This window comes from Dendronephthya gigantea, unplaced genomic scaffold, assembly GCF_004324835.1.
Source record: "Dendronephthya gigantea isolate DGI-Jeju-01 unplaced genomic scaffold, DenGig_1.0 000038F, whole genome shotgun sequence".
Classification (NCBI taxonomy): Eukaryota; Metazoa; Cnidaria; class Anthozoa; order Malacalcyonacea; family Nephtheidae; genus Dendronephthya; species Dendronephthya gigantea.
The window spans coordinates 375,463-398,900 of record NW_021163048.1 but is presented as its reverse complement, the minus strand read 5'-3'; the positions used below and the strand labels follow the sequence as shown (position 1 = coordinate 398,900).

The 23,438-nt window shown below is 37.2% G+C and overlaps 2 protein-coding genes across 2 annotated transcripts; one reads left to right on the top strand and one right to left on the bottom strand.

Annotated features, from left to right (window-relative positions):
* Positions 1-611: 611 nt before the first annotated feature.
* LOC114526297 lies at positions 612-14,058 on the bottom strand. Its single transcript, XM_028547860.1, has 18 exons — positions 13,819-14,058; positions 13,037-13,342; positions 12,773-12,892; positions 12,289-12,688; positions 11,954-12,128; positions 11,247-11,758; positions 10,707-10,889; positions 10,131-10,453; positions 9,278-9,679; positions 8,809-8,884; positions 5,493-8,585; positions 4,632-4,978; positions 3,802-4,156; positions 3,156-3,633; positions 2,729-2,868; positions 2,083-2,523; positions 1,720-1,845; positions 612-1,327 (listed from the first exon to the last, which is right to left on the bottom strand). The coding sequence occupies exons 2-18, from the start codon at positions 13,307-13,309 to the stop codon at positions 681-683; spliced, it is 8,091 nt and encodes a 2,696-aa protein (XP_028403661.1). The 5' UTR covers positions 13,310-13,342; positions 13,819-14,058; the 3' UTR covers positions 612-680.
* An 82-nt stretch (positions 14,059-14,140) lies between these two features.
* On the top strand, positions 14,141-23,438 carry LOC114526323. The gene is made up of 9 exons (XM_028547903.1): positions 14,141-14,232; positions 14,579-15,097; positions 15,538-15,600; positions 15,926-16,091; positions 16,184-16,255; positions 16,568-16,649; positions 16,810-16,903; positions 17,352-17,396; positions 23,070-23,438. The coding sequence occupies exons 1-8, from the start codon at positions 14,190-14,192 to the stop codon at positions 17,387-17,389; spliced, it is 1,077 nt and encodes a 358-aa protein (XP_028403704.1). The 5' UTR covers positions 14,141-14,189; the 3' UTR covers positions 17,390-17,396; positions 23,070-23,438.

Here is a 23,438-nt window from a genome sequence, read left to right as displayed (position 1 = left end):
GGTTCATAAATCATCGCTCCAATATTCTGAAAATATTTCGAATGACAGACAATCAGGTGCCAATTGATTTTTTTACGTGCCGCGGTTCCCCTTACGAGGATTTTGTCTTCAGGGACACCGGTTGTGCGAAAGCTGGATATATAGTTACAATTGGCCACAGGACGGGGCAGGACTAGCGCCCGGCCCCAAAGCCTGTCCCCGAAATACCGCCCTGGAGAACTGAGTATGCCTGTTTAGTGTTAACAGCGTAAGTAATCAGTAATCACCAAGAACGATTCATTGGATGCATCTCCTCCGTACTAAAATGAGTATTCCAATGTCTCCACAAAAGTCTTTGCGGGGAAGGGTATAGCAGTATAAGAAAGCACGGGCACACCAAAAAAATTTGGTCTCTCCTGAGGTAATGAATCCCACACTTGACCCCGCCATAATCCCGCTCAACTTGCAACGATCCTACTTATCATTTCTGTACAATTTTATCAGAAGATATTACATATTCTGCGCATAGATTGGTTGATTGACTATCGACAAATTATGGAGGGAATATAGGGCTCGGGGAGCGGGATCGATAAAAAATCCCCCAAATGATGAAGGTGAAAGCGGTTCCCATATTATAGAAGGGGTCCCAGAAACGGGCTTCCCAACATAATTTATTAACATAATCTAACAAAAACCACAACTTATATCCCAAGCATTCTATGCTGTGTGTCTAAAACATGTCTCGGTAATCCATTCTTTCCTTTTCCATTTCTTAGTGAGGAAAATACGGACTTGTTGAGACCAAAACGTCTTGCAAGTTTATTTTCGATGATTGGCAAATTTTTCACCGTGGTGTCTCCAAGAAGAACAATTCGCTCACAACGTGCATTGAGTGTTTGAAACATTGACAAACTCTCTGCTTCAGGGGAATGATGGCTTTCATCTATTATACATTGCTTCACCCTAGCATGATTCTCCATTCGTGAGCTTCCTGCTTCATTACAGGTACATAATATGATATTCACGCCATGTTCAGTGAGTTCGTACTCCTCAGCCATATCAATAACCTTCTTGTATTCTTCAATAACTCTTCGTAATTGCATCATATCCCCTCTTTTGTATTCTGTTAACATCTGCAGTTTATTAGCATACTTCTGTATCTTCCTGTGAAAAGGATTGGAGCTGCTTCGGATTTTAAAATGCAAAGCTGAATCTTGTAATATGGTTTGTGTTTCTGAAGATCTCATAAAGCAACCGTACACAGCGATCAATTCTGGAAAAGACTGGATTTCTATTTCACGTTCATACAAACGAAGAATACGAACTGTAGGGACTCGAGAAAGGATATCTATAACGTAAAAAAACATTTTAGAAAAGTATCGATCTGTGTGAAGAAGTCTGGGATGTGGCAAGATTCGGAATGCACAAACTGTGACCCGGTATTCACGAGTTGAGATCCGGAATCAGGAAGCTACGAACTGAATCCGGAATGAAACGAAGCGATGTATTCCTTTAAATATTACCATGTTCAGAATAAAACTCGAATAAATACTACCTTGCTTGACAGGATAGACAATAAAAACAGTCTACCGATCTTTCCTATCTGACGTGTCAGCAAATTTCAGATTAGCACAGAATAGAATACAAAATGGACGCTGCGAGTACAGATATTCACGGTAGAAGATGTATAGGAAAGTCGCTATGAATAATATGATATAACAATAATTTGCAAATACAAACTTTCAGCATCATTGACTGCTTGATTAGTTGGACAGCACAATAACACATTAGTTGTTGACTTTTGGGAGGAATTTTCCAAAAAGAACTGCTCTGCGATAGCAGCAGCTGTGTAGGTTTTACCAGTGCCTGAGAATGAATTGAAGAATTGCTTACATTGGGATCTCTTTCTTAAATTAATTCAAAAATGACGTCATGAATTGACCATATTGAATAGGGGGATTTTTAGACAACGGGCATAACAAGATCTTTCATTAATTGCATTGAAATTAGGCTTTTTTTATTATGTCGTAAAATGTACAGATGTCAAACCCTATTACAAATATATATAAAAGAGAACTATTGATACGAAGAAGTCAAGCTAACCTGAGAGTCCCTCAATAATAGTAAATGAAGAATGAGTAGCTCCGTCCATTGCCTTTCTTTGACTTGAATCCAAAGTAAAAGATGAGGTATGAGCATTCTTTGATCTGCTTTGTTTTATGGATGATCGCAAAAATCGCTTTAAAAACAACGAGCAAACATCCTCTGTTCCATTAGGAAGAGATCTTACTGCATATATCATACGTCGGAAATTAATGCATTGTGGGATAACTTCAACATTAGCTGCTCCTAAAGGTTCAGTAGTGCAGCCCGAGTTTAATACCAACCGTATATAAACGGACTCCTCTAGAGGTATCGGCACATCTTCAACGCAGCCATGGTGAATAACATGAGATGAAATGAAATAAACACATACGAAGTCATCTTTATGAACTGCTGACGGTAAGAATCTATCAGTTCGTATGTTCAATTCACCATGAATGGCTAGTGCAAAATAAAAAATAAGCATCGTCAAGTAAGGCTTTACTTGTACCTGTATACATTTTATAATAGAGGGTGGGTCCCTTACCGCAAGATTCGTGAGTTTTTTTATTACAAAACAACATATTCCATTATATTAAGTTTAAACCATAGCTCTAATAATTCCTGAATGTTAGAAACATTTCAACCATGAATAGATATATATTACCGTTAGAGGCATCTTTTGTCCATTTTATTACCACATTTCTAATATGCAGAGAAGGCAATTTTGCTCGAACACTTTTCTCAGCAGACTCCATCTTAAGTAATGGAATATTAATTTGCTGGTACTCTTTTGACGAAGAATATCTGAAAATATAAATTCAAAGAAACGAGAAGTTGAATCATCGCAATATATTTTGAGAATGCATACATAGTTGTATACGACAACCATGGCGTTCTAAGAAATATTTGTTTCATAAGAATTAGTCCTCCCAGACGTAGGGTAATAAACAGTAACAGGGCGTATACATATTTAGTAACTAAGGTTGCTAAGTGTGCTAATTTGTATCCCAATTACAAAGTTTGAGAAGTAGGGAGTATTGTCATGATTTTATCTTCATAACGTCCTAATTTGTTTTAACCCACATACGTACTTTTCTCGCGCAGGAATTTCGACCCTATCACAAAAACATTCCACAGGTTGCCTATGATGCAGAATGCAACATATTTTCTCAGGTATCACATTTATTGCTTGAAGTAGCAGCTGTGGAAGACCATTGACCGAGGAACAAGTGAACAAAACTTGCAGCTTTTCTCCTGCTTGGAACGAGCAAGTTAAAACATTAAAACCTGAAGTATCTATGGACATTGACGACCCGTCGTAAGTTGAACTTGGCTTTTTGCTAACAACAGCGTGCTTGTTGATGTTATCCATAGATTTAACTATAGCGGAGGCATCTTCCTTCTTGGTAGAGTTTAGCAGTTCACACCACAATTCTTCCGGAATTTCAACCATATGACTTGTTTCAAATTCTTGACCCAAAGAGGCGGATCTTTCACGCTGGAAAGATGGCGCCAAAGGATGTTGAAGACTGAAGTTTCCTCTGAAAAGCGGCGATTCATTTACATGTCCTGTGGAAATTTTCATTAAGATACGGTGTGTTAAAAAATAAAGCTTCGCTTTAAAGTAACGGTTGTTATGTCTGTCTTGTACCAGTATCAAGCAACGTAAATATAGGTAGTTTTTTTTGACGATTTTCAATATCAAGCCAAACCGGTAATAACACGTTTTTTATTTACCTCCTAACTCTGGGGAAGAAGAGGGATGTTGTGGAGCTTTAGATGGTGTTTGAGGACGACTGTGTTGTTTAGAACCACTAACATCCAAATCGTGAAATCTCCAATAAGCAACGAATTTCTTTGCTTCATCTTGAGACATGGATGCCCCCATATCACTCATTTTTAGCTTGTGAAGCGACGAAGCCTTACTATTGTCAACATTCTTGAGCATCATGCATTCAGATTCAACTGAATCAATTTCCATTGTTCTCCATCCATCTGTGCTTTGCAACGACTTCGCCTCCAAAACTGCCGTACAATGCTTGGAGAATGCAGCTGTAACACCGCAACGTAAGTTCAGGATCCCGCACAGCTCCTATAAAGTCGATACAGAAGTTCAAAACAACTTAATTCATTTTAAAATCTGATAATATATTAAAGAAAATAGGCTATTCTCAACATGGATTTATAAGACAATTGCCTTCAATAGTAACTAAGCTCTTTACATGGATCTTTAGGAGGGCACTTCCTTTGTTACACTAAATTTGAATAAAACCTGTGGAAGTATTTTCAATTGTAGCAAGAGCTCATTTTTAGTTCTAAATTTATAGTTAATCAATGGAATTCCCTTTAATAGTAAATATTCATGTCCTATTCGCTGCAATTCATATCCGTTCTGCAACATTTGGCGGCCACTTGATTCATAGTTGCCTAATCAATACAGCGATGGTTCGCTGTATTCTAAGAAATATAGCAATTCTAAATGTAGAGCGTGCAATATCGGACTGTGCATTATACTTACCCAAACCTTAGTCCCTTCTAGCACAATATACAACAGCCTTATACTTTACCTCCATCTCGTCGTCGTCATAAAGTGGTGCTGTTGCCTCAGAAAATAGGACGCGATGAACAACGATGTCCAAGTATCTTCGTATAGGTGATGTAAAATGCGTATAGCAATCAGCATTGAGAGAAAAATGACGCCGTTCTGTAGATGAATATTGATTAGAGGAAACATATTTACTTCTAGGAAGATTACGCTGAAGTCGAGGTGTGATTGGAGTTTTCTTGTGCTGCGATAATATTTCTTCCGTAAGATCCGCCATGTTGCCTATCTTGATTTCTTGACAAATGTGCTGCCAAATCTTCAGATTAACACACACTGATGATGAGTGCGATGATTCTTGCTCCTGATAACCTGAAAGATATATGATGACGTACGTCACGATGAATTCGACACGTTTTTAAGGACAATTTATGAGGGACTGCAATTTATGAGAGAAAAATCACCAGCGATTACTTTTACGATAGCTAAAAAAATTACCAAGTTGTTTTAAAAGTATAGCCTGTGTTATCTTCACTGATGGGGTTATCTGATGGGGTAAATCAGTCGCAAGTTCAGGTTAACTAGGTTGCAGGCCTCGATTTTCTAGCATGCATTTCTGTTCTTCACGCACAAAGAATCCAGTTTAAAATTTTCAATCAATTGGGAAAGTGTATTTTACTCGGGCAACTTTATTGAATGAATGTTTCAATTTTTCTTTCCGGATAATGGACATGCAGTGAGGAAGAAGTGTAGAACAACCTTCCTCGTTCATAGCCCGTGAGAAAAATGGAAACTCATTCAAAGGCCGTCCGGAGAAGGGAAGCTATCTTTAGGCATGGGGTCCATAGTACCACATTTGTTGGAGAGGACTATCCATTATACTTACCGGTCAACCATTGGGTGAGCCACGTTTCATTTAAATTAACCCCATTCTCAGCCGCCCAGGAGACAAGTGCTTGAAGTACATGGTACTTGGGCGATTGCTGTACTCGGAGTGGAGCAACATGCGAATCTGGAAGGTTGGATAGTTTGTTGGCTACGGCCATGTTGGCGATAATCATCAATTCTTCCACAATCCTGCGCGAAGGAGGTTGCAAATGTGCTTCTGCGCATGCCTGAAATGAGCCACCACGCACCCTGCGTGCCCACAATTCACGTGATAAACAGTGAAGGATTTGTAGTGAACGTAACACAGGCGATGATATTTGGGTCGATGATTTTTCTCCAGATAAGAAGCCATCTACATCGTCAAAGCTCAGCTGTCGTTGTGATACCACAACACTTCGACGAAAGATCGGAGAACGAAGTATGTTTCCACTTAAATCAATAACAAATTCAATTGAGACGGCCAATCTTTCTTTACCTGGCAGCAGACTACATATGTGACTTAATCGCTTTGGTAATAATGTGAGCGTTATGTTTGATGGTAAATATACAGAGGTTGCTCTTTCTTGAGCTATTCTGTCAATCAAGGAACCTTTGACTACGAAATACGAGACATCAGTAACATGGACTGTTATGGAATAGATCCCATACTTTACAGGGCGGACACTGATTGCGTCATCAAGCTCTTCAGCTCCTTCGGAATCAATCGTAAAAGCATCTTCATACCGGCATCTGGATTCCAGCTCTTCCTTAGGGAGCTGCCAACTCTCGGGGAAACGCAACTCAATTTCTTTAATAACTGCGGCAGGAAATTCCTGCTGGATTCCGTAATCAAAACAAAGGATCGGAATCAATTTGTCCATATCATTGTAGTCCTCAAAGCACTTCGCTACAAAACCCAGAGGATAACGGTATGAAACGTCCCATTTCAAAAACTGAACAAGAAAAAGTTTATCTTCAACATCTGAAACAAAATTATGAAAGCGAATTTGATCTCCGTGTATATCAAATACAGCAACACCTGTCTGTCCGACATGATTATCACTTTGCAATATCGAGAATTTTGGGTTGGTATTGTTCAATGGAATCATAAGTGTTGATTCTGGAGAGGCTAAGCGGCATATTACTCGTCGATGATGCCTTTCTTGGATTATAGCGACCACCTTCCCTTCTTTTATATTTTGTCCTTCTGGATCATGTGTAATCTCCACAGCAACAAGATCTGTATTAAAAGCTCTGTTCATGCTCTTTCTGTCAGGAATAACAATATTTTTCTCCATTGGATCATCGACCACACATGACGCTGACTTCCCAGATGAAGATTTGTCCATGGAGAGGGCACAACAAACAAGTTCTCCATTCTCCAGCTTTCTGTTCACTTCTTCTATACCCAAGTAGGTTTCGTATAGTAGATCTTCAGAAGGATAGAAAACGCTTTGAGGTTGCAGAACCCAGCCTCGTAAACTGTTCATCAAGTCAGAATTATCAACAGCGGTAATTTCACAAGATTCCGTAGTTTTATCACCTGGATGACCTCGTGTTCGTGCACGTTCCAAAAGCATTTCGAAGGACTTAATGTAATCATTCACGATTGGATCTTGTCGTCGTAGTCGGTACCATTCTTGAACTTCGTGATCACTGTCGAGGTCAATCTTGTAGACGTGAGTCAAGCGAGGGTTTGGGGAGAGACTCAGGGAAGGATCGCGATGTACTTGATTTTTCACAGCATTCACTTGCAAAGAATGAACGTTTTTCGCTAGAGTTCTATTCAGCGTCTGTTGTTGCTCTAATAAGGATTTCTCATGACGAACCAAGGCAAGCTGCGCTTTAAGGTTTTCTCTTATTTCAACTGATGCATCATCTGAGGGATCTTCGATGAACATGTTCATTGCTTCTTCACATTCTGTGATATGCCGCAATGACGCAACAACATTTTTCCGTATATTTTGGCACAATGACACGATGGATGATTCTTCTAGCGTTCTAGTTGGGGAGATTTCGTGGGCTCTTTGTACAGATATCTCGGATAAAGAGGACTCTTCACGAATTGTAGCGGGGTTACTGAATTCATTCTTGGCACTCTTAATGTCTGGATGTGAGCCATCGATATTGGATGTTGAAGGGTCGAGCTTTACAACCAACTCGTTCGTCAATGTAGACAGTTCGTCGTGACTAGGTGCGTTATAAGATCTGTCCTGCCACGAAGCATTGCTTTGATGCTTAGTATCGCTTCTAGGTCGTGGTGCTGGAGAAGATGATGTTGACTGTACAATAAATCCAGTTTGGGCTTGGAGATTTGTTGCGTACGTACTGTTGTTAAGTAAACCGATCTGAAATGGATTAGCATGTGGTCTCCCTGTAGAAAACCCCACGTCATGCTGAGAGTAAATACTCCCAAAGTTGAGTGTTGCACGATTACCGCCAACATGATTGTAAGCGACTTCAGGAACATAGGTTTGGGATGGGTAATTTGGTGGCGTAACAAATGTAGGTGTTTGGGGCGCTGGTTGATGAAACCCCACTGGACTTTGATCGTAAACATTGTTATATAAGACTCTAGGATACGGGGTATATTGTGGTATACTAGGATAGGAACGTGGTGCAGTCGATAGGGCAGTAGGTGGATTGGGTGACATATTAAGAGGGTTTACAGGCAACATATTCAGTGGGTGTACTTGTCTTATACCACCCATCTGTTCTGGAAAGAAAGGAAACCTATTGGGAATTGGTGGTGTAACATGGTGATACTGTCGCGGCTGGTACTGCTGTAGGCTATTGTTGAACTCAGGTTGTAGCATCTGGGTCTGTTCTTCGCGTATAGAATTCAGCACTTGTGTAAGAGGAAGGCGGTAGTGAAAAGTACCGTTCTCACTACACAGCGACAGAATCGTCTTCCAACAAACTCTACAGTCACCGACAGAACAAAGAGCTTTCGGATCACCGATAACCACCAAACAGAATTTCGCCCTCGTAATCGCTGTATTCAGTAGCTTTGGATTAGACAGGAGGCCCAAATCTTTTCCTTCGTGTTGACCTGGACTTAACACGCGAGATGTTCGGACAGTTGATAGAAAAAGAACGTCAAATTCCAAACCTAAACCAAGATAAAAACATATATTATGAGCAACCACAGAGTTTCACAATTATGGGTATCCAGGTAATGATATTGTATCCGATTTTTATAAAGGTCTGTATATTGGATTAGCCCCACTTCTGTAATAAATTTATATTGTTTGCACCGTCTTACGTTCTAATTATCATCGTTAACGTGTGCACGTAGCTCTAAAAGTAGAACAGAACAATAAAGACAGACCAACCTTGCACGTTATTTATATTCTCAACACGGACATTGTGAAGGCCATTCAAGCGTAACTCTCGACGCACTTGTCTTATCTACACACACAAAAATATATTACTACAATACATTGATACCTTATGGTAAATTGACCAGAACTATAGGTTCATTATATTGCGTGCTGGCCTATATACGTTTCAGTTTGAAAACCTGGTTTGAATTATGCACCTAACTAAGTTGAATAATCTTTACACTGAAAATTAAGATGCTCCGACGTAGGTGAACTAGAAAATAGTGAACACGCATGACATTAAAGTTTCCATTAAAGGCTTGCTAACCCGGGACATACCTTGATCAAATAAAAACCCGCAATTTTTCTCTATAATGCATTAAAAGTTATAGAGAAACGGTGATGCTAGTCGCAACGGTCTTGCTTTGACACTTGCCTTTACAGCAATAAATATGTTACTGTTAAATAACGTAAAAATTACCTGGCCGTAATGCGCGCTTAGCACGCACGTTTTCTCCAGCTTTAACTCTCCAAAATGCTGTTTGGGCCACGTATTAACCATTTCTTCGACTCGTTCCGTTATCTCGGCTACCTCTGCCATATTGACATATGATGGACTATCTCTTGTTTTCTCTTCTAAACCATACACACCATAGAGCTTGACTGGATACTGTAAATCACCAGGTAACTGTTTCTTGGAAATCAAAGATCCTTCGTAGAATAGTTTGGACGGGATATTCACGAGCTCCGGATAGGAACGGAAGTTTTCTAGTAACAGTATCTTGCGTGGAGAGTTTGCAGGATAGGCTTCATAGAGACGTACTAGTAGTGACTTATCTAACTGCAGCTTGCGGCCAATTGATGAAAATACCGGTGGACTTAACTAGATACAAAAAGAGTATTTGTTAATACCACCTAAGTTTCCTATGCTGGAGGATTTAAGAGTATAAAGGGATCTGGGAAATTAGCATAAAATGCACAGCACGACAATGATTATGGAATATGCAATGCCAATAGTTTACGCATACAATGTTTAGAAAAGACAGCACTCCTTAAGTACATCATGTCGAGTATAGTCCTAAATACGGTCATGGTGTGGTCCAACTGCAACAGTTTCCCGTGTTGGCCACGTTTAGCTGGACCACAGTCTAATGAATACTTGGCCCAAAGTCAGCATAAAAAAGGAGTCCGGATTACACTAGGAGTGGCAGTGAATTTTTTGGGTTACGATCCAATGAAATTAGAAATATCACTACCATATGCTGTAGCTTCTTAGATAAAAAATGCTGTATGTGGTGGAAAATGATGAGACTGACGAGTACACGTTTACTAACCTGTAAGTGATCTCCGGCCAATACAACTTTTGTCTCTTTTGTCGCCAGACTGAGAGGGATAAGCGTTTCCACTTCCATCGCTTGCGCTGCCTCGTCAATAAGTATATGAGTAAAAAATCCAGGTTTAACACCGCATTTGATAAGCAGGTCAGCGGTAACCAATGTCGTAACAACAATAGTCTTTCGCGCAAGTTCTTCAAGAGTTGGATTTCTGAACGTACCAGTATTAAGATCCATGATACAATATGGCAACATTGTATCACTGATGCTAGTTGCCAAGCGGTGCTCCCAGTACAGTCTCAAAGGTTTCTCACACAATGTATCTACAATGGAAAACCGATGATAAGACTTTAAATCCTAATATTTACTGCGAAATAAGCGTGAAAATAGCGTTGAAAACTTTAATTCCTAGTGTCGTCTATATGACAGGATCGACGTATCCTACAAATGACTCGTACTCCTTACTCAAGCAATAGAATTTAGAAAATACTGCTTTCAGTGATAAATACCTGCAGCTAACAGTTCAGGCAACCACAGTGTGCTACCGCAGGAATTCATGTTACATGAAATACTTACTTTCGTCCTTCGTAAAAAGAGGATGTAGATAATCTTCAATATAATGGTCAGCAGCGCTGTTGGAATGCGTGCAAATCAAAATACGACATTTTTGCGACTGCTCCGATATTAGGATTTTTACAGCTTCTGCAACAGTTTGCGTTTTTCCAGTACCAAATGGTCCGAGGAGTAACACTGGAGGACCTTAAATACGTAAAATATATTAACTTAACTTATTTAGAATATCTTCTTTGATACAGATATCAGTGACATATGCGGGATATGCCTGTCAGCTTTTGAAACCACGGTATCATACAAATTATGAGCCAAAAGTTCATTTGACCATAACCACTCGTATATACCATACGATACGACAGGACACCACACCACACCACACCAGACCACACCACACCACAGTCCCCACCACACCACAGTCCACACCACACCACAGTCCACACCACACCACAGTCCACACCACACCACACCACACCACACCACACCATACCACACCATACCATACCATACCATACCATATTGTATATATCATATAAAATTTCCTACCTCGTGAACTGTTAATAATCCCTGAAAGAGCGGTAGCTTGTGTAGGACTCAATTGCGAATGACGTAGCAGCAAAGGTTTACGGTTGGTCTCATTAACAAGTCTGGACAACGGTTGATAAAAGATTAGATCAAGATTGACCCGGTCAATTGCAGAATGCATACAGAGAAATGTGTTGACAAATCGGAAGCAAATGTCAACTGGAACTGGTGAAGACATAGACTTGAGTAGAGTTAGCGTTTTTGAACTGATCTCAAGAATAATTTCTCCACATAAAATGTTGATAACTAGAGCCTCGTGAACGACAAAATCTTCGGAGTCGTCAGCACCATACATAAACTGTCGTAACCGTATCAAAGCTTTGGATCCTCGGGTCACAAGAATACCAACTTCTTCCAACGTTTCTTCAGACATGGGAATAAATACGGCTTTCTGGGCATCAACGGTTCTCAGTGATGGAAGTTTTGTGCGCTTGCGAAATAGCGTGAATATATCGTGACAATGGACATTCAACCTGAAAATAAAATAATTATAAAATTGTTATAACAAAATCATTATCATTCGCTCACTCGTAAGCGTCGAAACGATCTACAACAACTCTGACCCGACCCAATTCACTATGAAAAAGCTCATGCATGAGAACCCAGCAATACTTGGACTTCGTCTGTTCTTTATAAGTATTTTCATTACACAGCTCCGCAGTCAATACCTTGACATTCTTTTTCGCCTTTCGTATTCTTCAACAAACAGCAAATTATGAAGACGATCGCGAAAATTTTCAGGTGTTAAATTAACGTCCATGTATTCAAACGCGCCATATTCTACACCGTATTTCAGGTTTGCTGGTAGAGGGTATTCTTCAGTGCCAGGCGTAACACTATCATCTACACAATAGTCAATACAACAGTTTTTCTGAATAACTTTTTTAATAACTTCTTTGTAATTAATTTCTCGCTGCTGACAAACTTTATCAGGCGAAAATAAAAATGCTCAAAAAGGTTTAGACTTTAGTCTTTCGTTATAGTCTTTCCTCTAATTACGTACCTGGGGAACTGTCATCAAATGATATTAGTTTATATTTCTGCATCCACGTCAATTCATTGTGTTTTTCATCCGATGTAGTGATTGGTGTTGAGGACAACTTCTCAAAAAGGTGTTTCTCAGGGGCTACAACAACACCGACATGGCGAACAATTCTCGGAGCAAAACCGAAATCAAAAATAATGGTGACATTAAAATGACCGTACGACGGCGAACGGAACTTCACACATATCTTGGCAAACATCACGGAAGAAGGGTAGAACTTTGCAAGGGAAAACTCGCTACCATGGATTTTTAAGGGCTCATCTTCGTTGCCATTAGTAAGGCTACTGAAGGAGAATTCGCGACAATCATTTTCAAGAAAAAACACATTTTGTAAGCCTTGGGTTGAACTGTTGTGATTCTGAAACAAACATAATTCATTGGTCAGCTAGTATACAAGCATATTTGATACTGATTAAATTGCATTTTACGTATAAGAACTTACCTTATTATTATAGTTCGTTTTCACAATGAACTCCCAGAAAATCTCCTTGTTCTTATCAAGATGTGTAACGAACAAGTTCTGTTTGCATAAGACACTTTGACCACCAGACACTTCAGTCAACTAATTTTGAGTAAAAGTACAGCATATTAGGGTTTCCAGTTACAGGGCTAGGGTGCATGGATGTTAGTTTGATTAGGGTCATATTAATTGAGAATTACAATATAATGAAGATATTATATTATTGCATTATTTTTATTTCCTTACAACATTTTTTGGTGGCAAACCAAGTCTGCTACTTTCATTTATTATGTTTCGGATTGACTCGATTTGTGATAGACATTTTCTCTCCATCATGGATCTTTTGTTTTCATGCATTTCATATGAAATGCGGATTGACCATTCCTGGAGCTCCTGAGGGGAATGAGCTTTGGTGCAAGCCATTCCAAAAAGACAATTTTGAGGAGAATTGCACATTTGCAATATTTTCACATTTTCTGGGGGAGATCGGAACATCCATGTAGGTTTGAACAACTCCATTTGATTTGTTGATTAGAATCATTCAAATTACCCCTTCAAGAAATATTAAGAGTGTAAGGTAGAAATTAAGCCTTATCCACACTTGCTGTAAGAATTTGTAATGTCAAATATACCCTTGCTAAAATTAGAGATTGAGTCACACATAAGTATCAATATATAGTTACATATGGATTGCAATTGGTAATGTGGTTCGGACTTCGGAGTACTTCGATCCAGTTGTCCATGCATGATGGAAGTCTGAAACTTTGAGGGCCCGGCCAGGGCAAAAATCTTGGAAAGGTGCACCCTACATGGCTGCAGTTTACTCCCTTTTCACCTATCGTACCATATCTACCTTCATCATAATGAATCATTTCATTCATAATCATTTGAGGACCCTCCAGCCCCATGCAGCTTAAATTAATTTAATTAGGCTGAATTAACACAGACCTTATGCAGCCTGGGCAAATTTTCCCATATTCAGTCTTGGTGTTTACTGCTGATATAGTAAAAATAAACCATACACCTACATTTATTCTTCATTCTTAGCTTGATTCGGACAGCTTTCAATTTCATTTTTTCTGTTGACAACCTTTTAGTTGCAGGCTTGCAGTGTACGCCACAAACATGTCAAACAACGCAAATTTCCTTAGAATTGAAACTCTTGAAAAACTGTTTTGACATTAAAAATAATGAAGACTTTTATTTGATATTGCAAAAAATTAAAATCATGAAATAGGATAAAAAATAGTAAACCAAGCCAACTGATATATAACGAAAGACGTTTTCACCGGAAGTTGGAACGTTACAACTATGTAGAATTTAATCGCGGTTTTTTGGCGCCATTTTGAATTTTGATACATTATACAGAAAAGTCAGTAATTTTACTCCAGGATCTCTTATGGAAGTTACGCCAAATATTAAGAACGTTGACACTAATTCAGGTATAACATTCAAAACGCATTAGCTTCTCTTTCTCCGTTCTGTATGACTATTAACTTAACTTCTATTTGCTGCGATTTCTAGTAAATCTAGCTGTTGCTGTAGGCTGTAGCAAAGTATTGTTGATACATTTTGTATTTTCCATGAAATATGGAGAGGTCTCTTCACTCTAGGTTTTCTATAGTTTAATCTGATTAGGAGAACTTGTTATTGACACCATTAAAAACCTCTCTATTTGACTGTGAACAGTGTGATGACTATATATCCCTGTTCCCTTCCATGATTTTGGCATTTTATTGTCAACCAGCCATAAAAAGTGATATATACGATATATATGAACCTCTGCAGCTGCAAAACCAAAGACAAAGTCAGCACGAAAAAGAAGAAAAGCCTCAATAAACTTTAAACCACCCAAGCTAAGAAAGAAAAGTGCAGTTGCACACAGTAATGATAGTGATAATGTAGACCACACTGACTTGATTGATTTTAATGTCAAAGACAAAACAAAACAAAATGAAGAAAATGAAGAATCAAGTGAACTTAGTGAAACAGAGAAAGAGAGTAGTAAGACAAGCAAAACTAACGAGACTGTCCAACCAAATAAGAAAAGGCAAGAAAAACATAGTCATAGGAAGACCCCTGCAACAATACAGGGCAATACTTTATCAAGCACAGAATCCAGAAGTGTTGAATCAACCTCTTACAGCAAACAGCTTACCATTACGTCACCTGAGCTGCCAGTGGTACCCATGAGAGAGGAAAATTGCATGAAGAATGAAGATGTTCAAACGGATAAGAATTTCTTACAACAACAAATCCAAATTTTTGGAACAGCATTTACTCTTCACGATTGCCCAAACCTAGCAGGTGAATGTATAAGAATCTATAAACTATAAACCTAATTTATATATTTCTACTAGATTTTACCAATAGAAGAGATGTCAGTAGCATTGGTCTTGTCAACCTACTTATTAAGAATGCTTTTCAATAAAAGACCATCATTTTTGAAACTTTAGTTGTAGGGTACTTTGACGTCAATATAAAGGCAAGTGATCAGTGATGACAATGTTGAGTATGTAGGATGATAAAAGGAAGTGAATGATAATAAAGTTGTATATGGAAGTTTTAAGGTTGATTTCAGACATTGATTTTCACATCTGACATTAAAATGCCTGTTCCAGAAGGGTTTGCCATAAGCATAGTTGGATATAATTGGGTATAGTCAGTATTTCTCAATGATGAACTGTATATTGTGACAATAGTTGTATATTATATACTATTTATTTCTTTATCTGAAAAAATTTTAGATAAACAAGATAAAAGAAAGAACTCTATACCGCATGATGTCATACAAGATGCTCTTAAAAAATGTATGATGACTTTATACTTATGTGTATTTCAAATTTGACTGATGGCAAGATCACCTATAAGCTTTAAACGTTATATTGATCCTAGCTAGGGCTGGAGATATAAAATTGACCATTGCCATCAGCATTGCGAGGATTTAGTGTTCGCTGTCTTCATGTCACAGACAATAAATTTGACACTTAAAATTGAATGCTGCATGTAACCATTCCTGCTTACCGTAATGCATAAATAGCTTCGAAAATGACTTCTGTAAAAATCAGTAAGCAATATAATTCAGAAATCAGTCACATATATATTTTACTTGTACTTTTCTATTCTCCTTTTAAGTAAACCGAAAGATGACTGACGAAATTCAAAAACATTTAAATCGTCAGTGTCAACGCGAAGTTCTGTCTGATTTACTCCAAATTGAAAAGGACAAAAGTGTTTGCGACAATGAAGACGAACAGAGGCAAAGAAAAAATCACATGGCAGAGACAATGGATATTTCAGAGTACGTTTGTGAAGTTTCCCTCAGGATTTACTTGCTACAACATTTGCAAAATATGACCGGCCTTAAAATATAATCCCTTTTCAATTATGTAGGATTTTAGAAAAATGTTCTAAAGAACTAGACAATGTCAATGCCGAGACCAGAGATGATAATTTATTGTTGAGGTAACAGGTTTTTCGGCTGTAATATTTATAAAATCAAAAATAGGTTTAATAATTTAACAAAATTATCATTCATTTTATTTGGACATATACGTTAAATGGCCCTTTGCCTTTGTCTTTGATTTTGCAAATCGAAGTGTGGAAAATTTCTAAATCGCGCTTCGAATTTTTTTAGAAATTAGAAATTTTACAAGATAATTTTAGATACCGGTTTATGCATTAAACCATAGACAATCCAGAAGATGTCTTCTGAATTGTCTATGATTAAACATGGTAAGGCGTGATAACTGAAAGCTAAATCTCACATTATGATAGGAGATATTCGAACAGTGTTGATGAATTGCAAACTTTAAATGATCAAATGAAAAGAATCAAACAAAAAATAGCATCGTACGAGGTAAAAAGTCCCTAAAAAGTATAACATCAAATCTCTTTTGTTCGTACAGCATTTCCCAGCCAGTATGGTAAATGTGATCTCCCTACTTATACGGTTACCTAACTTAACATAACTATATACCCATATAAATATTATATACTATATACTACATCTATTCTAGTCAAATAATCTGATGCTTTTGGAGGTTGAAAGTTTGGCGAGAGAAACAACAGAAAACTCGCTCCGAAAAGAAGTTGAAAGAACAAGTAAATTAGGTAGCTACACTGCTGTATCAAAATGATGAAACAATCCAAATAAAAAATGCGAAACAGATCTGAGCTCCAAAGCTAAGACTTCATGAGTCCGAAAAAGAAATAGAAAACGCGAATTAATTTATAAGATGCACCAAATCTACAACGCGGACTTAGTAGATCGTAGATTTAGTGCAACTGATAAACTCGCTAATATTATTGTTCTGAATGAAATGCCACTTATCTGATAGTCATTCTTATATATATGCTGCCTAATACTGTACTACTTTATCAAACCTAGTGATTTTATTAACTATGTATTATGTGATGCTCCATGGTATATCTATAGTCTTGCCATATATATTTGTGATATGAAATTCTGGTTTCTACTCCCTTTACATACATACATGGATATACTCGTATAGATATTGTGTAAGGCTATAAATAATAAGTCTTGTTTTATATTATTTAGTAAACGAAATTTTGCATCGTAAGGCTAACTCTACCTAACATGGAAGTAAGTATAGCGTATATAGCTATATATATATATATATATATATATATAGTATATATATACACATATATTCATTGTCATTCAGACGTATTGTTAAAATTAAGTCGTATATATATGAATATAGTTTAACCCAATCTTATACTTTAAAACATAATCAAGGTCTGAAAGATTCTGGCCAGGATTATACAAACTATTTTCCTGAACTGAGCCCATGAAAAACAGACATTGCATGATTATCTATATATTGACGTATTGTTTTCATTCAAACCTTGGGAGGAGTAATCTTATCATAATCTAAAGCACTAACATTTATACGTTGATCAAACGATTGCCGCTAAAAGACTATATATATATATATAGGTGAATTATTTAGACTCAAGGTATTTTTAGGCTGGAGGATACGATAAAACAAACTTCTAGCAAACAAAGCAAACAAACTTCTCCTGCATGTACTGCTTGTATCGATATGAATTGATGTACAACCGTTTTATTGGCTTATGTATGTGTTGAAAAACCAGCAAAACCTAGAATATAAGACACTTTGTGTTGATATAAACAGTTAAATCAACAGGAGTGGAAATCAACACGATTTTCCCCAATTTTCGCGAATGTTTGAGTAACTACATATCAAAATGGAAAATGTTTTAAAATAGCACACAACTCACAAGACATATATATAGGTATATACAGTATGTTAATAACAGGACTCTTGGACAATCAGCTTTGGCTATCTCTATGTAAAAGTGCATTTTTGTGGAATATCAAGGCCGTTCTTGACGGAAAAGGAGTCACCTTTAAAATGTCAATGTGATTCTCATATCATCTCATATACTGGCATTGTTCGTATTATATTGTCGGATAACGCTATGTACTTAAAAACTTCTTGTGTACATGAAAACATTTTTGCCGTTCACTCACTTAAACCTATATTGGTCTTCTCTTAGTGTTTCAGTGTCATGCAACTTATTTGAGCTGGAATTTCAGCTGGAAATGATATAGCGCGACGCTTAGCGCGTATACAACTCTCTTTCTAATGAGTTTCCCCCATTGCAAAAACTGACAAACCTTTTTTGATATTGCAACAATATTTTAGAAGCGGGAAGTTAGTTATATTGACGACAATTTTGACTTTCCGAGCAGATCCTGGCTACTATATCAACCAAAATTAACAATGATAGTATTACCGTCTACCAACCTCGTTGTCAAAAAGGCGTTAAAAATAGCGTTGCCAGTGAAATGGAACTATTCTAAATGAGGTCATTTCGCTAATTAATCGTTCGATGGTTTGAGCCTCGCGCGGGGCGCCTCCTGCTGTTTAGGGGGCAGATCTCTGGGGGGTTTAGGGGGCTACCCGTTTGGCTTCGCAGAGGCTTCACCACAGTTTTAAACTTTCAAATGAATATTTTGATTAGTGGCAAAATATAGGTACATGTGTCCATGGCGCGCGAGTTCCATGTTGTCTCGTACATTCCCCACGTAACCTCATTTACCCTCCTGCTGACGATATATACGGCCTTAGAACGGAAGCCTCTGTGGGGAAACGTGAATTAATACAATGTAATTTGACCTTAACATCCTAAAAGCAATTGCATCAACGGAATTATGTTAATATGGATGGCTATGGAGCCTCGTTTTCATGATTGGGGCATCATAGTTCAGTATCGATCTTTATCAAGTCTCAAATATAGTTGCAAGGATATTAGGAATCTGCAGACCATGCATACTTGAATACAATGTAATTCACCTCGCAAATATTTTTTACTAGAAAGTGCTCCAAGATTAATATACAGACTATATACAGTATAAGCCAAGACAAGGCAATATAGTTAACAGCTGGGGGTGCATGCTTAAGCGCTTTTATCCCTCCCTGTTCAAGCATTCGGTCGCTTTGTGACTTTGTTTGGTCTGTTAAGCCTACGGAGAAGGCTAAGGAATAATATACGCGTTGTTTTGGTTTTAATGTAATTTAGTATGTACTGACGCCGATAAAAGTATACACATGGACAAGCATGAATCTCCTTTCAAGTGAGCTTTTATAAAACTTGGGTTTATAAAGTACATGCCTATAAATACAACACTGCATGCAACATCACAACATAAGTTGTTTTTTTCGTTATCTTTGATGAAGTCTTAAAAGAAAAGAAGGATTATTTGGAAAAATACGAAGTAGCTATAACTTCATTATGCATGATTGTCGTTGTCATGCATTCATACCGCGAAAAAAAATATGAGTAAACAGAAAAGAGCGCTTTTTGCCAGTCAAACATGAAACATTTATAGCACAAAATTGCGTGATCTTTCATTGAGTATATTTGTCAAGCGAGGAAGTAAAAAGGAGCAGGTGCTCGAAACAAGCAAGAAAAACAAATCCATCAAGGATCACTGTCGCATGAATTATATGCGGTCTGATATCGTTAGGATATTTCTATTTAACATATACATTTCACTTCGTCAGTGTTGTTGGTATATACAAACACGATAAACACTAGCTATATATGTCGATCGGAGCATCTTCAGCAGCGTCTCCAAACACTGGAAAGTTTCATCCATGCACTAACAGTAGCTATAACTTACAAGAAAATCTTTCGCTATTTTAACTAGGTTTGACTATATGAACCTATGGTTAAAAATGCGCTGAGTGGTATGGAAAAATATGTGAAAAAAACACTTTTTTATCGCAAAACACATTCACGCTTTACAGGTAATAAAACCAATCTAGAAAGCGAGAAATCAAGTTAGAGCAGAAAAATATCTTCGTTTCCCATATTTGTTTCATTATATCACGCGCGTTTGCAATTAGATTTCTAATCATTAAATCAATATAATCTTCTTAACGACTAACTTTCCACATTTTCCGTTACACGCGGAGATATCGTAATTTTCGTAATTTAACTCGTGCATGAGAGGATTACGATTTATATTTGCTGAAACTAGTGAAGGTTCTATAATATTCTGATGTCTGTTCTCTGCGATATTTCAAATTCATCATGCATGGAAGGTGCTTGCTAACTCGTATATGCATGAGGCATTATCGCGTATATATAGTTAATGGACTTGCATGCAATTGTCTGTGACAAAAGACCACTCTCGTTTTGTCGAGTCATTCCTAAAGAACAGTAGCTATACTGTCATGCTGGGCCTAAACGCATGCAGGTGCTTTTTTGTCTTCAGTTTTGCGTCATGCACGCATTATGCCATTTACGGTAGTGTACGCAACGATATAATCGTGATGTTGCAATAAGATGGGTTTTATATACACATATAGTTGATATATAAAATTCGTGTTAATTAAATCATAAAGAAAGAAACAATTCTTTAGCGCTTTTTAATTTTGAAAACACATATTGTCCTTTTGATGAGAACTGTGCATGTCTATAATAAGAACAATTAAAGAATCATTTTCGCTTGACGTTTGAAGCCACAAACGCCAACGTTTTTCAAAATGTATCTGTATATCAACTATGTGTATTGCATATACCTATAATGGCATATCAAATATGTTTATTCATTGTTTAGACTTTAGAGTAAGGACATCTTTTTAGTTACATATATATAGTCAGCAGTTGCTTATTCGTGCGTAATTCGAGTATTTAAACGACCACAATTCACAAAATATTAGTCTTCCACTTTGAAAATTGAAACCGTGCCTATATACACGATAACACACAAATCGACGCGCACTCATGTCACTGCATGCATGAGAAAAATGACATGTTATGTGTATTATTTGCGAATACAAAATAAGATGACATAGCTAGGCTAAGCATGCAATTGACGTTTGTATAATGTTTACAAAAACGTACAAAGCTATATCACTCTGCATGTCATGCACGTCTGCCCTCCATATACAAGATATCGTAAACGTAAGCAAAATATTATCGCTAATAAATGTAATATTATGATGCAGGTCCGGTCCTTGTTTCTGTAAATCGTGTATAATTCAAACATTGTGCATGGTATCATGTATATACTTACGCCGGCATGCCTTGCATTTATAAACTTTGAATATAGGGGGGTGAACGCGTTCGGGTTGAATTTTTTGTGAAACTGACAGGCCCTCAAACTGTGAGAGTAAAAAATGGCCTTGTTTTGAAACTCTTTCTCTAAACGCGTTCTCTATATATTTCAAATCTACTCTACGCAGTACTTTTTCGTATTGTTCGATGAGTTTTAGAAACTCAAAATTCAAGTAAAAGTACATATATTATAATTATATCTTTTTAATATCAACATTTTATAAGCCACAAACGATTGTCTGTATATCTTCCGGCGTCATATATTAAATTTTTGCCACACACTTTTGTTTCTGCCTAATGAGATTTTTATTAACATTTTCAGCGTTTACCCCGCTGTTTCGTGCGTTATAATTAAAAAATTATCATAATTTAATTATATATATGTATATATTATATATATATATCTATATTATTTATTTATAAGATCGCATTTAGTGGTAGAAATATGATATGTATATTCATGCATTTCGTTACATGGGTGCCATTTTAATCATATTTCATAAATCTATTTAATCAAGTGACATGTCCATGCACTGCATCATTATAACGTACATTTCCTCTTGTTATCGGCCGCGACAATATCAAACCCTAATATATTGCAATTATTGAAAATATCATATTTAATTTTCCCTAGTCAGTTCATATTAGTATATATTGGTGTAATAACAGCCTTGCTATATAAACACATGTATACTATGCACGCAAGCACAGGCGTTTTTAATACGTTGGCCCACATATTTAGTGTATATATATAGCTTTGAATTCAATTACCGTTAATCCAGCTAAAACGCTTTACATAAAACGTGGAGGCGGTGGAGCCGGTTGTATGAAACTCGTTTAGCTTAAACGAGATGGATAATATAAAGCGAAAATTCTGCAACACTGTCTTTAATACATGTCGTGAGCGATTGAACTTAAACTGTTATGTTAAATGCGTAGTTGCAAGCAATATTGTTTTATTCGTGTAAAAAACTGAAGTTTTCTTTCGTGGTTAGTGTACACTGAGTCTTGCTCTTTTTTTTTAAGCTGCATGCCTATCCGTCGTTCAAGCTAAACGGGATTCGTACATAGGGGTCTGGTCTTAAAACTGAAGTCAAACATTAACAACCATACGATATGGATTTTGAATTAAGGCACACTCTATACACGTATGAAAAACGCCCTAATAAAAGCATGTTTGTTAAAGTTGAAATTTGAAATGCGACTTTTGTTCATGCGCTAGCAGGTTTATTCGATCACATACATATATTAGCGTACGAATCGTAATCGCGTGCAGACTTTTAGTGTAGAAGTGTTGTGTGCCATCAATATCAATATCGTCGCGTCTTAATTTGTACCGCAGTCAACATAAAGAGCATGCGCGAGTTTCGGTAAATGGCGGGGAAAATTCTTCACGTATACACATTGCGCTTTTAATTTAATAGTAAAAGCAAAAAAATCACGAAGCGCGAAGTTATTATGCGAATACGGCAATAGTAAAAAGCATCTTTTATATATTATATATTATACTAAGTCCTAGATGCATATATACATCCAGTACATTGTTTAACGATTTAAAACATCTTAATCGTATGTATATATACAAGATCTAAAATGCAGCGCATTTAGAGAGATTATACTTCGGCGTCTTATATTAATATTTGTTCTCTCGTCTATATAGATAATCGTCAATTGTTTAATCCTCAAGTGTGGCGGCAAATGGAGTCTTGGTTATTCTTGGATCTGAAGGAGACATAGCTATATGAGTGACGACCATCACTCGTCGAATGCTCGGCTGCATGAGAGGAGTCTTCAACTGACAAACTGACACATGAGAGTACGGTTTATGTAAAAAGCTGCATGTAATATTGATGTTTTTGCATGCTTGTGTTTAATTTGCTAACACTATACGCTTAGACTTAGTATCGATGCCTCAATTAAGCCGTTATTTCAGTGCATATATACTTGATATTTTATGTTGATATTTAATTTCTGTAGATCGGTAAAGCTATATCCCCCACTGTTTAATCAATAAGAACTAAATAACGAT

What these genes read in the sequence shown, in the direction of transcription:
- LOC114526297 (XM_028547860.1), bottom strand. Translation starts at nt 13,309, where the DNA reads ATGGAGTTGTTCAAACCTACATGGATGTTCCGATCTCCCCCAGAAAAT. An exon ending in TGGCCGGAGATCACTTACAG is followed by an intron (nt 9,680 to 10,130) that starts GTTAGTAAACGT and finishes TTTTGTATCTAG; the next exon opens with TTAAGTCCACCGGTATTTTC. An exon ending in AGCAGTCAATGATGCTGAAA is followed by an intron (nt 1,328 to 1,719) that starts GTTTGTATTTGC and finishes TTTACGTTATAG; the next exon opens with ATATCCTTTCTCGAGTCCCT.
- LOC114526323 (XM_028547903.1), top strand. Translation starts at nt 14,190, where the DNA reads ATGGAAGTTACGCCAAATATTAAGAACGTTGACACTAATTCAG. An exon ending in CGATTGCCCAAACCTAGCAG is followed by an intron (nt 15,098 to 15,537) that starts GTGAATGTATAA and finishes AAAAAATTTTAG; the next exon opens with ATAAACAAGATAAAAGAAAG. An exon ending in ACAAGATGCTCTTAAAAAAT is followed by an intron (nt 15,601 to 15,925) that starts GTATGATGACTT and finishes TCTCCTTTTAAG; the next exon opens with TAAACCGAAAGATGACTGAC.